The sequence below is a fragment of the Carassius gibelio genome, chromosome A21, assembly GCF_023724105.1.
Source record: "Carassius gibelio isolate Cgi1373 ecotype wild population from Czech Republic chromosome A21, carGib1.2-hapl.c, whole genome shotgun sequence".
Lineage (NCBI taxonomy): Eukaryota > Metazoa > Chordata > Actinopteri > Cypriniformes > Cyprinidae > Carassius > Carassius gibelio.
This window is the reverse complement of record NC_068391.1, coordinates 2,476,940-2,494,127: the sequence shown is the minus strand read 5'-3', so window position 1 is coordinate 2,494,127 and position 17,188 is coordinate 2,476,940. Positions and strand designations below refer to the sequence as shown.

At 34.2% G+C, this 17,188-nt stretch overlaps 1 protein-coding gene across 5 annotated transcripts in view; it reads right to left on the bottom strand.

The window, feature by feature from the left end:
- LOC127942129 (semaphorin-4D) overlaps positions 1-13,904 on the bottom strand; it is a 47,003-nt gene extending 33,099 nt beyond the window's left edge. For 2 of the 5 annotated variants that reach the window (XM_052537723.1, XM_052537722.1), the window contains exons 1-2: positions 13,770-13,904; positions 3,833-3,933 (exon numbers count right to left, since the gene is read on the bottom strand). Coding sequence is in view for 3 of the 5 variants with exons in the window: in XM_052537722.1 (XP_052393682.1) it covers positions 3,833-3,870 (38 nt within the window). In the remaining 2 variants the exon portion in view is untranslated. Of the gene's footprint in view, positions 1-3,832; positions 3,934-6,410; positions 6,849-13,769 lie in introns of those variants that run through there. The other 3 variants (XM_052537726.1, XM_052537725.1, XM_052537721.1) reach the window with 2 other exon arrangements.
- Positions 13,905-17,188: the final 3,284 nt, after the last annotated feature.

Genomic DNA, 17,188 nt, shown 5'->3' with positions numbered 1-17,188 from the left:
ACAGAGGAAGAAGTGACTCAACAAAGCAACAAACGAGGTTTATTATCTTCCTCTCGAGTAACTCCAGATTTCCTAAAGACTTCAGGCAACAATTAATATCTGTAAACGATTCAGATCGCAGCTGCTTCCCGTTTGTTCGGCCTGAATCAGAGCTGTTACGCCAACCAGGAGGTGACGGGTCAGAGGAGCTTGACCTTTGACCTACGCCTAAATCAGGGTCATGTGATCTCGGACTGCTCATATGCTAATCAGAACAATCCAAGAAATGCTTTAATAACTCACTTGTAAATGCGAATTTGGATTATTTTATGCTTTGAGACTAAATATTAAACCAATTAAATCTAAGCTCCCAGAAAACTTTTTTGCTCCATAAAAGCGGCTGAGATATTTCCTTAAAAGAGCTTTTTAGAAATCAGACTAAATCAGCTCTTAATCAGTCAACCCTATTAATGTGGTTCTGGTGAAATAATTATACAATTATTATAATAAACATATATAAACAAAATATTTTATATAATTTTTATTTTTATTTATACCATTAGGGTATTTATTTATTTATTTAAATAAATATTTAATATTTAAAGATTTAAATATTATTTATTTAAATAAATAAATATTTAATATTTAAATATTATTTATTTAAATGTTATTTGAAATATGTATGTTTTCAAAATATGATTGAGATGAGATGCACAATGCAATTAAATATTGATTCATTTGTGGCATTCGTTTAATAAAGATTAATTTTACAGTAGTTGTAATGAGATGGCACAATACAATCAATTTTAAATGAACTTTTGAAAATTATTAATTTTACATTGATTCAATATTAATATATATTTTTTCATTTAAATATTACTTAAATTATAAAAATATTTTATATATTTTTAGATGCGATTTAAATTTGAAAAATGATTACTTATATATTTATTAGTAACATTTAATTATTTAATTAAAATAATAATTTTCTGAGATAGCACAATACAATTGAACACGTACAGACCATCGTTGTCTCTAAAAATCCCCTTTTAGAAAAGGAAAAGACACTTGTATCACAGATTTTCTGCATTTAAGAGTCCTTTCAAATCCAGACCGACAAAAGTGTGTGCTTTTCTTTTTTCTAACAGAGAGAGAGAGAGAGAGAGAGAGAGAGAGAGAGAGAGAGAGAGAGAGAGAGAGAGAGAGAGAGAGAGAGAGAGAGAGAGAGAGAGAGAGAGAGAGAATGGGAGGAAGACAGGCATGCATTCAGACAGACATGAATCTCAAGTAGTTTTGTGTAGAGCGTCTTTGTTCCGGACCCGATGACAGCGAGCATCTCTCATTCTCGTACTCTGTGTTTTCTTCACCTCTTTTTGGCAGCACATTTATCATTCCTCCACACAAACAATTGTGCTGCAAAACCTCAGCGCAGGCGATATAAAGGACGGCTGGATCGGGGGCCTCGGATCAGATGCCGTGCCGGTTGCTAGGTTACCTTTGATCTTTCACGACAACACGTCGTCAACAAGCTCGTCACTTCCAGAAGTCTTGAGGATGATTTAACTTCTGCAGATGTTGTTTATTTTAAGACATGATGAAACTTCATACTTAGCTTGAGGCATTCATCCAATCACAACGCACCGGATAGCTGGCCAATCAGAGCACACCTTTCTTATTCAGAAAGATGAGTCTTTTAAAATCGCCATGATTTAGAAGGCGGGGCATAGAGGAGCAACAATAATGTACATTAAATGGAAAATTATGTGTTTTTTTAACATTAAACCACATAAACACACTGCATTACACCAAATAATGTTCTTTTTAATGACAACATGTGACCACTTTAAAATAAAATGCTACATTTGTTTAAAAAGTAATATTATTATTACAAATTATTTTAGTTAATAATTATACACTATTATAATGTAAATAATATGATCAATAGAATGAATAATATGAATAACGTGATTTTTATTATTTATCAATATTAATAATTATTCTATAAGTTTCACAGGGTTGATATATTTAACTAAACTAAAACCATGATATGAATATTGTTGTTCGTTGTAAATAAAATAAATGGTATAAAATAATAAAATAAATCTATAAAATTAATTTTATTTCAGCCGTTTTATTTGATGTACTAATGCGACTTAAACTTAAAAATGAATACAAATATATAGAGACAAATTCAATATTGATAAATATTAATAAAATTCTATAACAATAATAATAAAACATGTTTTTATTGGAAAGTGTTCTCTCAATATACAGTATATATACAGTATATATATATATATATATATATATATATATATATATATATATATATATATATATATATATATATATATATATATGTGTGTGTGTGTGTGTGTGTGTGCATGTGTGTGTTTTATAAACTTTTATAATAGCAATAAGGAGATGGTGCTGTATTTTCAGTATAGTTCATTGCACACTGTTCTTCATTCCTTTTCATGACTGCATTCACTGAACAAACATCAAGTTCTCCTCTTTCAGTGTTGATTCCTCAAGATCATCTTTCACTCAAACTGAAACACCATCTAAAACAGACTCAAAACTCAGCAAAACTCAGATTCAGGACTGCTGACACCATTACAAAATAATGGCTATGAACTATTTGCTTATTCGCCTAAAAACCAGGGAAAATACACCAAATGATGTGATGCTTCAGCAATATGTCCAAATTCCATAAGCCACTGCAACACTTTCCACAGAATGGAAACCGTGGTTTGTGTGCATGAGGTAGAGAGACAGCTGACAGCCTTCAATCACTAACAGAGACTGCATGATATGGCCTAATGCGATCAAACTGCAAAAGAAATAAAAACATGAGCTGTGTGTTTCAGTGAAGTGCTGCATTGTGTTCATTTACACACGAGCAGCTCATGTGTTGTTTCAGTTGCTTACAGCATCTGGGTTTATTTATTGTATTGTAATTTATTGTATTGAGGGTTTAAAGTAAAAAAAAAAAAAGATAATTTACAACTATTTTTACAATAGAACTATAAAATATTCATTTTATTAAATATTTTAAATTATATATTTTATCATTTTAATTTATACTAATTCTGTTTACTAATATTAATATTAAATATTTTTTCTAGTTCCACAGAATAGTATTCTAGCAGCATATTTAGTATTTTGTGTAATATTTTTATTAAAAAATAAAATATTAATCACAGTTAATAATATAACATTTTGTAATTATTTTAAATCTAGTGAAAATTACTTTATGCAAAAAAACTCATTAATTAATTATTAAATATAATAATAAATTAATCAATAACAAATTAATACAAAAAAGTATTTTTCCCCCTGATATCCTGCAGCCTTATTTGATTTCACTGCGTGGGGAAACAAACCAATGAACACATTATGAATTGTGTTTCTGACACCATTTAGCTCAAAGAGTTAAAAAACTTCTGTATTTGTCTGTCAAACTCTTTGAAAACACCCTCATCTGACCAATACCTCATGAAGACAGTCATCTTTTCCATTCCTCATTGTCTTCTAACTGGCAAAGGCAAGCAGGAGAGAAAGAGAAAGAGAGAAATAAAGAAAGAAAACAGGAATTTGGGCCAAACAGAAAAACAAGCGAGCAGCCAACAAGCATCCAGCGTCAGAAACCTCGACTCTGCCAAGATGGAATGCAAATCAGCTTCTATGCGAATGCCAAACGTCTCCGAGGGGCCCTCGGAGAAAAGACCCTTTATATGCCATCGCTTTCCATGCATTGGACTGAAGACGTAACCCTGCATCCCTGCTAACCTAATGATAGGGACTGAGATCATACAGGAGAAGAAAAATACAGAGGAAAACAACTACTCACTTGAACGCCATGGCATCGAGCGGCGAATACTGATTCATTAAGAGTCTTCTGGGGTTCACGTCTCAGGCAGCTGAAGATGGAGCAGAGAGCTCTTCACAGATCTGTGGAGAGGACACAAGGACTTTCACATTAGGAGGGGGAGATATTTGAACTTGCACACACAAAGGCTCAGAATACAATCCTAACATACTGCTCGCTGCACAGTGTGTACTTCACATTGCATGCAACTCTTTATGGAAGTCTTTCAAACGATTTAATGCTACATTGTCACATGAATTCAGTGTTTTTATTTTGATTTTTTAATGCAATTTTGAATCTCAATTTCTGTCAGGCTGATCAAATAACAAGTCTAGCACGAAATGGGAATATTACTTCCGATTCATTCAACAGATTCAATCCGACTCACGTGAGCGATTCAAACCGGCTTCCGAAAGCTATTTAACCTGACTCACAACACAAGTGCAATTAAAACACATTACATTTCTATATTAAACACTACATTTTTACAATATAATAGTATTCTTGCAACATATTTCCTATTTTGTTAAAAATTTAACCTGACTCCCAAGAGTGAATCATTCAGAGTGAATCAGACAACACTGACTCCGATTCAAAACCTGATTTCTGAAACATTGCCAGTGAATCTAACATTGTGTAACCGAAATATCGATTAATATGAATCCTAGAAACTGTGCCAAATCAAGCAGTGGTGCTAAAAAGAGAGCGATATCTTACAGGGCTTGTGTGTTATTTGTTAATTTCCCCTTATATCATTATAACTCCAGCACACTGTCAGCTTCATAAATTATTACGTTTATTAACATTAGTTTAAATTGATCCTTCAGAATCATTCTTATATGTGACCCTGGAGCACAAAACCATCATAAGGGTCAGTTTGAGATTTATAAATCATCTGAAAGCTGAATAAATGAGCTTTCCATTGATGCATGGTTTGTTATGGTTATGAGATACAACTATTTCAAAATTTTGAGATAATCCCCTTTAAAGTTGTTCAAATAACGTTCTTAGCAATGCATATTACTAAGTTTTAATATATCAACAGTAAAATCACAAAATATCTGCATGGAACATGATCTTTACCTAGTTGGGCTTCATCATGTTTTTGTGAAAAAAAAGTTATAAATTTTTTTTTTCAGGATTATCAGATTATTATTTCTAATAAATAAAAAATGCATGGGATTTTATTAACCAGCATGTGAAAAATCATAAGTCTGATCATTTAAACACCACAAATAATAAGATAAAATAGCATATTAAAACCCCTTAACTGTTACTCACGTTTTTGAAGATAGACTTGAATGTGCATGAAACAAACCTAAATTTTTATAATTCATGCCGTTAAACATTTTGTAACATGATTTTGATGTGCCATTTACATGGTAATGCAATGTCTGATTTTAAAATGGGTTTAAAAGGATGAATTCTGATATTTTAAGTTTTCTGTTGATATACAATTTCTGATGATTTCTAAAATGTGAAACAAAGGTAAAAACTCCCGTTATAATGTAGATTTCCGAGGGTGCACTCTTGTCATAAATTAATCTATTACTTTTCCTACATAATTATTAACAAACAACATTGGTAAAATATATATTTGGGAGCCTTAGACCTTTCCAACGATATATAGTTTGTCAAGATTAGATTAGATTTGACTGTAATATAGTGAAGTAATCATAGGCGTCCCGTATTCGGGACGGGTTGACAGTTAAGGGTTAATCAACAGCATCAATTAATGCAATTTCATCACTGTTTAATTGGCTTTTAATTGGTTCTAGATGACGTGTGTTTGTCTGAGACATCACTGAAGTCTTCTGGGAGACAATATGGCCATCGACCCAAATGTTATATTTCCAAAATAAAATACGAGACCTGATCTTCACATTTTCTGCCGTTATTTTTATGCAAAACTTGCTTGATTTTAGTGTGTTGCAAGCGTTTGCTTTGAAGTTGATAAGGTGTTTGATTTGAGGAATCATGCATGTCTGTGTGAGATATGCATGCAATTATAATAATCTTCAGCATGAGCAATATTAATAGCAATGCATGACATGCAAAATGACACGCAAACACGCTTAAAAATGAAAAAAACTTAACCAATCAATCAACAGAATCCGTAAAACGTTCTCAACTAATCTATTGTCTGCATGTTTTAAAAATAAGCAATAGGCATCCAATAACATCAAGAAAAAACAAGAAACATTACTTAAACTGACCAAATGCTTCCAAATAAACAACCAACAGAACCTATAAAATCTCCATGTTATCAAATAAACTACTGTTATTAAAATGTGCAATATGCATCCCAAAACATTCAAGAAACATTAAACTCACCAAATGCCTTCTAACATCAAGTATCTGTAAAATGTTCATGTCTGCCATGTTAAATTCTCTAATGCATCCAATATCAAAAAAATAAAATAATATATATATATATATAGAAAGAAATAACAAAAAGAGCCTATAAAATTTGCAAGTGTGCAATTAATCTACTGCATATTTGTTAAATTTTCAATATGCATTCAATAACACATCCCATAAAACAAAAAGCATAACTCACCAAGTGCCGGTGAAGACACTCTGAGGCTCAGAGAAGATGACCACAAAATCCACAAAGATGCAGAAAACCCAAGCCAGAATCATTTCAGAGTCTGCGGTCTCATACGTGTCTGTTTGCTTCCAGACGTGTGTATAATTTAGAGTAAATCTGTGATTTTCTGGGTGTCGTAAGGGTTGATGGTTGTGTCTGGCTGTGGAGGTCTGAACGCTCCTCCTTCCCCCCTCTCTCTCTCTCTCCTTCTCTCCCTCTCTCTCTCTCTCTCTGTCTCTCTCGCTCCCTTTCTGAGAAAAGCATGTGCCAAACATCACAGTCGAGCAGAAACGGCTCTCAGATCAAGACGGTTTAACCTCAACGTTCACTCTCAGTCAAAGCAACAATTAAATATTGATGTCAGATATTAATACGCTCACACACACACACAAACACACACACACACACCGTTTGAAGCACAGCCTCTGTGACAGGTGCAAAACAATAACGCAGATCAGCTGGTGCATGCATGTGTGTGTGTGTGTGTGTGCATGGCCGTGCACACTTGAGACGGCTGACAGCAGAATAAAATCAATGTCCGTGCAGCACAGAGGGGGCTGGCTCAGTGTTGGCTGTGTTTCTATTGTTTACAGGGTCATGTCTGCTGTCTAACCAGGCCTGACCAGAGTTCTGCTTTCAAACTGATCCACTCTTATCGCATTTCTTTCTATCCTAAATTTAACCACTACACAAGAGACGACAACACAGACTCCTGAACAAAACTTGAGCTGACCTCACAAACTGCTCTGTGTGGATTTAGCAATTAAAAAGAGTCTCACACACACACACAAAAGATCACAGTAGATATATCAGTAGTGTTTCGATTATATATGCACAAAAACATTATCAAACTGATTAACTGTTCATAGCTGAAGCAGATATATACATGTACTCTTTCTTTCGTTCAAACGGCAGTATACTATTTTTCTATAACAAGTTCTAGGAAAAAAACCTTAGAAATTGAATATAAAATGATCAAATATTAAATAGTTTTGAGCTTCGGTTTTTACTGAAGCATGCTAAGTTCAATATAAATATCATAATGAATGTGAATCTACACATTAATACATAATACATCATTATTTTTTAATTTCATAATTTATTTTAATGTTAAAACAAGTTGATAACACAGAGTTATAAAATTATCAATAATTTACACTGTTTATTTTTATTTTTTTTATAAAACTGATACAAGAAAATACTATTTCGGAATATTTATTTCAAAATTGCAAGCTTAATTCAATGTAATACCTCCCATTTAATTATTTGTGAAATTATATTTTATTACATTTTACAATTTGTGAATCTTACACCAGTTTTTTGTCTATCAAATTTCCCTAGATTCATAAAAACTGAGCCTCTTTATAAAAATAAATTCACAGATAATTCCCAGGTGTTATGAAAGAATCATCAATAGTGTTTGTGTTGAAAGCTGTGCATGTACATTTATTGAACTGTGTCTCATCTACACGCCAATCATTTACCCAATTTAATTTGCTTGTCTTTCCTTGTAACTGCCTGCTTCTCTCCGAAACCACCGTTCTGGAAGAACAGCCACAGATTGTGACTCCTTGTTTCGACTTTAAAGGGAGGTGTCCAAGTGAAATCACATCAGTTCTGCCTTTTTATTGAGAAATATAAAACTTCAAATGCATTAACATATTAATAATAACATTTGGGTTAACAATGTTGCACTCAACATTCTAGAACGCTGGATAATGTTACAATGTAACACCAAAGAACACAATGATCCCTGAGCAGACAGAATGACCACGAGTCAGTGTACTACAGCAGATGTTGTTTGCAACTGGGTACCATGTGTCTTTCTGGTCACCACCCCAACCGAGAAGGTCACAGGATTCTCACGAAACACAAGCAAAGATACAGATCATGCCCGTTTTCAGCCAATTCTGCCATCACATGATGAAGAACAGAACGTTTTCACTCAGAAATTGCTAGTAAGTAACGAAGAACCTCTAAGCATTACTGCATCAATCATATCTAGTCACATTGTGCATGATCTGTATTAGCTCACAAGTTTAAAAGTTGAAAAAATGATCCTGTTTTGGTGCAAGAGACCTTGACGAGCTTCAGGCAGAAAAACAAATGCATCCTCTCTAACACAAGATGTTTGTACTGGCCCAGGAACATTATTAAAGCTCTAACGTAACATTGTTCTCCACTGATCTCCACTGTTTCTTTACAGACGCATTTCATCTCTAAATTCATGTTTTACATGTTAAACTCCCTAAACAACACAGAAAACAATGGCTTTAATAAATCATTCATTTAAATTAATAGTCCTATTCAGGCATCAATGGTCATGAAGAGCATTTAACATCCAAAAAACAGTCATTCTTTATAGTAGAAAAAGGTTCTTTAGATTATTAAAATGTTCTTCAGATTATGAAAGAATATGGTTCTTTTAAGAACGGTTCACTTAAAGGTTTTTTTAGGAACCGAAAATGTTTCTTAAATGGCACTGCTGCACAAAATCCTCTTTCAGAAAGCTTGTTTTTAAAGGAATAGTCCTAGTTTATCACAACATTTTATTTTCTTGAGAATTTACTCAACCTCAGTTCATCCAAAATGCAGATTTATTCATTTGTTTTTGAAATATATCATTCCATCACTTGCTCACCAGTGGATCCTCTTCAGTGAATGGGTGCCGTCAGAATGAGAATCCAAACAGCCGTTAAAAAAAGTTGAAAATGTCTTCATAATGGATTTTTGTCTTACACACACACAACTTTTGGCTTTTCCAGATGTTAACTGGTGGACTGGAGTCCTGTGGATTACTGTGATGTTTTTATCAGCTGTTTGGACTCTCATTCTGACGGCACCCATTCACTTCAGAACACACGTTGCTGAGCGAGTGATGGAATGCATTTCTCCAAATCCGAAGAAGAAACTAAATCATCTTCTTGGATGGCCTGGGGATAAGAACATTTTGAGCAGATGTTCATTTTTGGATGAACTATTCCTTTCGTGAACAAAGAGTCAAAGACCAGCACAAGTCTCACTGGAACCTGCTGCTCTAAATGCAAACAAGGAATAATTATTATCATTTCCCAAGAAAGAATTGGCTAGCATTAGTCAAAAACAACACCCGTGTCCGAGAACTCGTGGCATGCAACAGAAATCAAGTCGACTCGACACAATGAGTGCTTTGAGATGCTTCAAAAACAGCTTTCCCATCAGCCAATAAATCCATTACCTCTGGAATGAGCCTGTTTCAGGAATCTGAGGTTAAAATGATTATCCCACACAAGCGTGAGTCTCATCCTGTGACCCGACACAACCTGACGCTCATTTAAAACCAAATTCAATACACGTGTTTAATGGGCTCAATGTGAATGACACATCAGTGCATGATGTTATGCTAAAAAAAATCGTCAGAAAGTCTCTTTCACCAATTTTTCACCACAAAAATCAAAACATCCAACCTGTTTTCCATTCATCTCAAAAAGTAGCAATCTGGGTGGTTTATTTCAAATCTCTCTGGCTTTGACTAATGCATTCCACTTCACTTTGACCTCTGACCTCCAATTACCAGGAGTTTCTTCACATGCCAAGAAATACATGGACACCGGAGGATAAAGGTCAAGGAAAAAGAAAAATGTGTGTGGGCCTAAAAATTTTAGAAGAGAAGAAGAACAGGGAGGGGAACGTGCACTAAAAAAAAAAAAAAACTTTTGACCAACACCTGACCCTGCATTCAGGCTTATTAAAGAAAACAAGTCACAATTTCTACAAAATATCAACATCTCAACATTGATAATAATCAGAAATGTTTCTTGAGCAGCAAATCATCATATTATTCTCATGTGACACTGAAGACTGGAGGAATGATGCTGAAAATACAGCTGTGCATCACAGAAATAAATTACAGTTTAGCAAATATTCACATAGAAAGCACTTATTTTAGATTGTAATAATATTTCACAATTTTACTGTATTTTTTGTCAAATGAATGCAGCCTTGATGAGCATTAAAACATAAAAAAAATCTTACTGGCTTAAGTGTATACAATAACATACGATATTTGCAATAAGAGCTGCAGATTGCGTCGACTATGACATCTATCTATAAACACTGCTCCCAACAATAACATTCAACACATTACACAAAATTAATTATTGATGTGTGTAAAACATGTGCATGAGCACCAAGGTAAGATGCAGTGACACACAGCGCAGTCCTGTCAACTGAAGCGAGACGCTCTACTGGCCTCAGGGCATCTTTGTTATTACTCAACCCTGTTATCGATTACCAAGCACTGCTCGCTTGCTGTGAGTCTTCAAGAACAGAACCAGAAACAGCAGCCATATGAAGAGACCCTACGACTGATCTGAGACCTGTGCAGGTGTTGGGGCTACATAAACGAGCCCTTGGTCAGATTAGAGGGGTAATTATTCTCCAGAAAGGGCGTCCTCCTATCAGTCCATGTCCTTCTCTACGCACTCCTCTGGGAGATGGAGGGATGTTGGCAGCGGGACACAAAGCATGACTGTGTTCGGCTCACAAATCTCACTTTTGTGAAGTGAAGGAACATTAGACGCAGTAGACGGGTCTTTTTCAGCATCCACAATGTGGACGGAGCCTTAAATCAGGGTCGGACAGCGGAAAGGGCATCGATGTCAACTCTGGTCAGATTGCATTTCACTAGCATGAAGAACGCGGTCGAAGCTAATGAGAGACCCCTGCTATCGCTTCCATTCAGGTCTGAAGATGGTCAATCGCTGCATTGATTTTTAAAGCAGGAAGCTGCATGCAAAAACATTGCTTTTTCATGCATTAGGCAGTTTTGAGATTTGGGGTTTCATTAAGTGGAAAGTTTATTTACTTGCATTTGTAGATTTCAATTTCAGTACATCTCTTTAAGGATATGAGGTTTTTTTTTCTCTCCACTTTAACAGCACTTGCATGCATGCACCAAACTTTACAGTTTTATTCCTACAGTATCTACATTCTGAATGGGTTTGTTCATATATCATACGTCTGACTTTTTACAACACTTAATTCCAAAAGCATAGTCAAATGTACTTTTTTTTCGGCTGTTGACAGTATTTTCTAATTTATGGAGTGATAAAAAGAGAAATGCAAATCCTTACAAAACTCTAATATGACTACATATAATAAAATAAAAACCAGGCTTTATCCAATGTTCAGATTTCTGTTTTGGAAACATATGCATATTGTTGTATATTTAACTAATGCGTATGCATATTTAGACACAACATTTAAAAAAACTAGTAATACAAAAAAAAGGCAATTCTTATTGCAATCAATCAACTAGGAAGCTATGGTGAGATCTAGTCATTTTTATGGTGACCATGAAGGCAGGTCACTGTATGTGCCATCGACATGAACCATGTTTAGAAGAACATACACTATATGACCCGTTCAGGAGATCATTTCCTCATTAAAAATGTCCCGAGGGTCTTATTTAACACCAATGAACCCAATGGGGGGTGGAGAGGGGGATTGCATCTGCTCAAATATTACAGCACATAATGAGATCAAGGTTACGCTCAAAATAAATACTAGATTACTGCACTGCACACTATTTAAAAAAACTATAGTATGTGAAACAGCATACAGGCATTTCTAATAGTAGTATGCTACACTGTTGTCACATGACCTCATTACACACACATGAAACTCAGCAAGTGGCATTGTCAAAGACTCAGAAATTATATATTTTTTCTCTCTCCAGAATAGTTGATTATTCCATTGATTAACATGGTAATAAATCATGACTGTGACTTCTGCTATTGATTTTTTTGAAAAAGTTTTATTCAACTTACCCTAAGCCTTTCTTATAAAAATACTTAGTTCCCCCAAAAAAAAGAAAAAAAAGAAAAAAAAAGAAGTGTAAATAATCATAATCAGGGATGCAAAGGCGTGTAGACTTCCAGAAACTTTCCAAAATTTCCCTCCAAAAAATCCTGTAAAGTTTGCAGAAATTCACCTGAGATTTTTTGCCCCTTAGCAAACCAATGATGATGATAATGACACTAATACGAAAGAAAAGTGTAACAGCAATGACTAGTGCTGATTATAACCAGAAATGCACTTGTATTAGGTTACGTCATCTTTCTTAACTTTTCAAATGAGTTTATACTAAACTTAAGAATTAGTTTTAACCATTTTTATTTTGAATAACATTATCATGTTTATCTCAAACAGATTCACAAAAGCATTTCAGTTTTAACAATTAACAGCGAAATACCAAGCAGTCCAAGACTAAACTATCATTTCCGAGGTCAGGGTTTAGGCATCAGGGGTCAAGAGGTCATGGACACACAGGCGTTTAATGATAACTGAGGGCTATATTCTTCCACTCTCGAGCCTCTTTTACCAGCTTCTATTTTAGACGGCCTTCAGGCACCTGCTCTGAGATACGAAAGAGTCACTCTCTGTGTTTCTACGAACAAGAGGAGGATAAACAGGGGAAAAACAGACAAAGATACAGGGAAATACAGCATTTCTGCATTTAGCTGACATATGTCAGTGCGTCAAATGTCAGCTGACTGCACAAATACAATATAACACACAATACTTCTACTTTAAACAACATTTTTAGACTATTGCACATGCAAGTATGAAACCAAATTATTCATTAAAACTCTGCGTGCATGTAAGATTTTACTACTTGTATATTACTTATAATGCACATCACATGACTCCTACAAAACAACAAAAACCTTAAGTTCATATCTATGTTGTCACCAAATACATTGCTTACATTGGCAAAACCTGACCAGTTCTCAACTAGCAATCGTAGAAAACGCACCAAGAAAAAAGCTTTTCATTTTGAACTAGAAGCCTCTTTTGTTGTTCTGATAAAAAAAAGTGTGGGATAATTTATGCGAGTTTGACTGCAGACCTCCACATGACCCTAAAATGCCAGACTAACATTAAAAAACACAACTAATCAAACAGTGCGACAGATCCAGGTTAACCATGTTAACTGTGTCTGAATGAACTTATGCAAACAGTTAAAGTGAACACGAGAGAACAGCAGTCGCTGTCAGCCAATGAGAGTTTGTACTTTAAAACAAGCGAATATTTCCCTTTTGTTACATTGTTTCAGAACCAAATATAAAGTAACACTGAATAAAGCGGCAGCGGAGGGGGAAACCGACGCGTATTGTCGTGTAGAGGAGGAATAAACCTGCTGTAAACGATCCAGACGCGGAGGAACAAGTGCAGCTCAAAGTCCTCAAAGCTCTCGAGAGCAGAGACCATAGAAACCGGAGGAAAACAATCGTGAAACCCTGAAAACACAGCGAATGACTCCCGCGCAGACAGACACTCACTCACCCGAGAGACGTCACGAGCTCCGCTCCTCCGCGCGCGACTCAAGCGCTTCGAGTTTAAAGAGTGTGTGAGAGAGAGCTGATGCCACACACTCTTTCCCTCTCAGCACAGCAGTGTGTGTGTGTGTGTGTGTGTGTGTGTGAGAGAGAGAGAGAGAGAGAGAGCGTGCCAGTAAATGAGATGCTTACAAACGACACGATATACGTGTGAAATATATTTATTTCAATATATTATATTTTTATTTGATACATATTTGATTTTAAAGCATTGATTGAAATGTTTTCGTTAATTTTATTAGGATTTTATGTTTTTCTTAGGAAACATTATTTTTACGAAAGTAACTAAATGACACAATGTAACATCATATGTTAGAAAAAAATCCTATAGTTATAATAAATATTACCATTAAAAATTTTAATAAATATAAATATTATTTAATATATTATTTATTAGATATTATTTAATATAGTGTTCCTGCAGTGCAAGTGGTTCGAATCCCCAGGGAACACACGATAGGTAAAAATTGTTAGGATAAAAGCGTCTGCTAAATATTTATTTATGTTGTTTATCGAAATTGTTGTGTGTGTGTGTGTGTTAAAAAAAATATCACATTAGAACTTGCAGCAGCTTGGTTAGTTACTACAATCATAAAACCCGATGAAAGTTTGTTTTTCTTTCTTTTTATGTTAAATATGTATTTATGTGTATAATCCGCCTTGTTATTATGTGCATGTTCCAGCTTTCTACAACAACAATAATAAAAACTCATGAATAGTCTTTAAACAAAACTGTTGAGTGAACGATTCAATGACTCATTCTTAATGACGGTCACTTTCGTTTCTAAATGAATCAACTTTTTTTTAAACAAATCTGTTGAGTGAATGATTCAATAAATTCTCATAATACAGTCACTTGTTGCTACATACAGGTGTAACTGCGAAAACTGCGGTAAGTGGCTCTGAAAAATCCATAAATAAAGTTTTTCAAAAATATTTTTACAAATATTAAAAATATGTATATTTTATCAAAATAGAGTATTTTAGTCAGCCTTGTGATAATATTATTTATCTATTTTAAAATGTATATTTTTTTATTTATTTTAAAAGCTAACCTGTGGTCAAAGTGTTATATAACCTCAGTATGTGAGGATCCCTGTGTTCGTTTTGACCTCTCTGTCTCAGCTTATGTGCCTTTACATTACAGTGGAAGTTTATAAGATATAAAAAGAGGGAAAAAAAACATTTGTCTCTTTACAAGCAAGCTGGAAGAAAGAAATGAAAGGCCCCTTGTCCGAAAGGTCAAAGGTTATGTGACATTTTCTGCCCGTGGAGGAGTGAATCCAAAACATGAGTATAGAGGACAGAGCAAGCGTTGTCTTTTTCCAACACATTACCATTACTATTCATTTTATATATTTGTTTGTTTTATGAAATTATAAATGTATTTTATTTGATAATTTTTTTGTCAGTCATAAACATATTTCATGGCTTCTTTCAAAAAGCTAATTCTCATAACCTGCGTGACCTGTGCTGTTATCCATCAAACCTTCCTCTGGCTACTGGATATTTAGCTTTGATGATCCATGCAAACTGCTTCCATCTGTTTTCACGTCTTGTTTGTGACCCTTTAATCTTGTTTATCTGTTACACCCTGATCGGCCGAGCTAGAAGAATTTTAAAGAGAGTGATTTGAGGTAATGACGCTCCTTACACAGATGCAGATCTGATAGATCAGCTGTGTGCTGGTGAACTGCTCTGTAACACAGATAACATGTTTGTGTGATCTGTACGTCACGCTCTGAGTGCTGTGTGTAATGTTGATCGGTCACATCGTAAACAGTGACACATACACCTGTGAGGTCACAGAATGTGTGGTATTTTATGATCAGATCTGACCTATGTGCTAGTGATCTGATCTGTGTCTCTCTCTTTATAATTGGGGCAGTCGTGACCTCACGTTTAGAGAGTCGGACTTGTAACCTGAAGGTTGCAGGTTCAAGTCTCAGGTTGTGTGTGTGTGTGTGTGTGTGTGCAGTTGAATGGGTTAAATGCAGAGCACAAATTCCGAGTATGAATCACCATGCTTTGCCATATTATTGTTTTGTGGTGCATACAAGCACATGCAGGACTTCTGAACAGAGTTCTTTCTATTTTACCCAGCATGCAACATTTGTAAACAGAATCGTACAGAAGATAGTCGCAGTTCGTATATGATGTATAACTTCTACTATGTATACAAACTATTAAACATCTCTCACCTGTTTCCATTTCAGCTGCTCTTGTGAGCGGCTCAGGGTGAAATGGATCCACCGGGACGCAGAATTATCCTCAGACTCGCCCGGAATCCCGATCATGGAGATTCCAGCAACAATCAGGGCTCCAGAGAGGAGTTTTCCGGCTTCTGCAATCCTAATCCTGGTTTAAACCACAAATCCAGGACAAAAATGATCAACCGTGTCTTACACCTGTAAAATTAGAAATTTAAAAAAAAAAAGATTTAATTTGGTATGCATATTAATAATTATATAACATAAAATATTGTTTATGTTTGATGAAATATTTCTAATAATAATAATATAGTATATTTATTGTAATTATTATCATGCACCCTAAGGATGTTGTTGAACTTAATAAATAATGCAATTATTAATCTAATAAAAATAATGTAATTTTTTTTATGTTTAATGTGTAATAAGGTTGACAATAATAATTGTTATTATTATTATTATTATGCATATTGAAGAAGTTGCAAGCTGTTTTTCAGCAGGAGCCAATTCAGAGACAGACAGAGACAGAGGCGCTGGAGAGGATCTGGTTTCAGTCGAACATTCCTGCAGGATTAAACTGTCCTTGAGTCAGTCAGACACCAACAGATGTCATTACTGAATTATTGAATTACACAGCACATTTCTACACAGTCCAGGTGCAATAGAAGTATAGGAGTCTAGTTCACGTGTGGAGATGTTTGGAGCTCGTGCTCCATCTAGTGTCGAAGCATCATCAGGATTATCTATTATTTATGTTCATCATTTTCATTAGAAAATATGTTATATTCTTTAGACATCTTTCACAGATTATAAACAAGTTTTTCTAGGCTTTAAGGTGTTATATATGGCTGTTATTATATTAAATATATTTACACCATATATTAATATTACAATTAGATAATATTAGTGTTCAATTGAAAATATATGATCAAATTCATAAATTATGAGCACGTTTTTCCAGCAATTTTCAGGTGTTATATATTACCATTATTAAGTATATTCATACTTTAAAATAAAAAAATAAAAAATAAAAATGTATATATATATATATATATATATATATATATATATATATATATATATATATATATATATATATATATATATATATATATATATATATATATATTTTTTTTTTTTTTTTTTTTTAATTTCC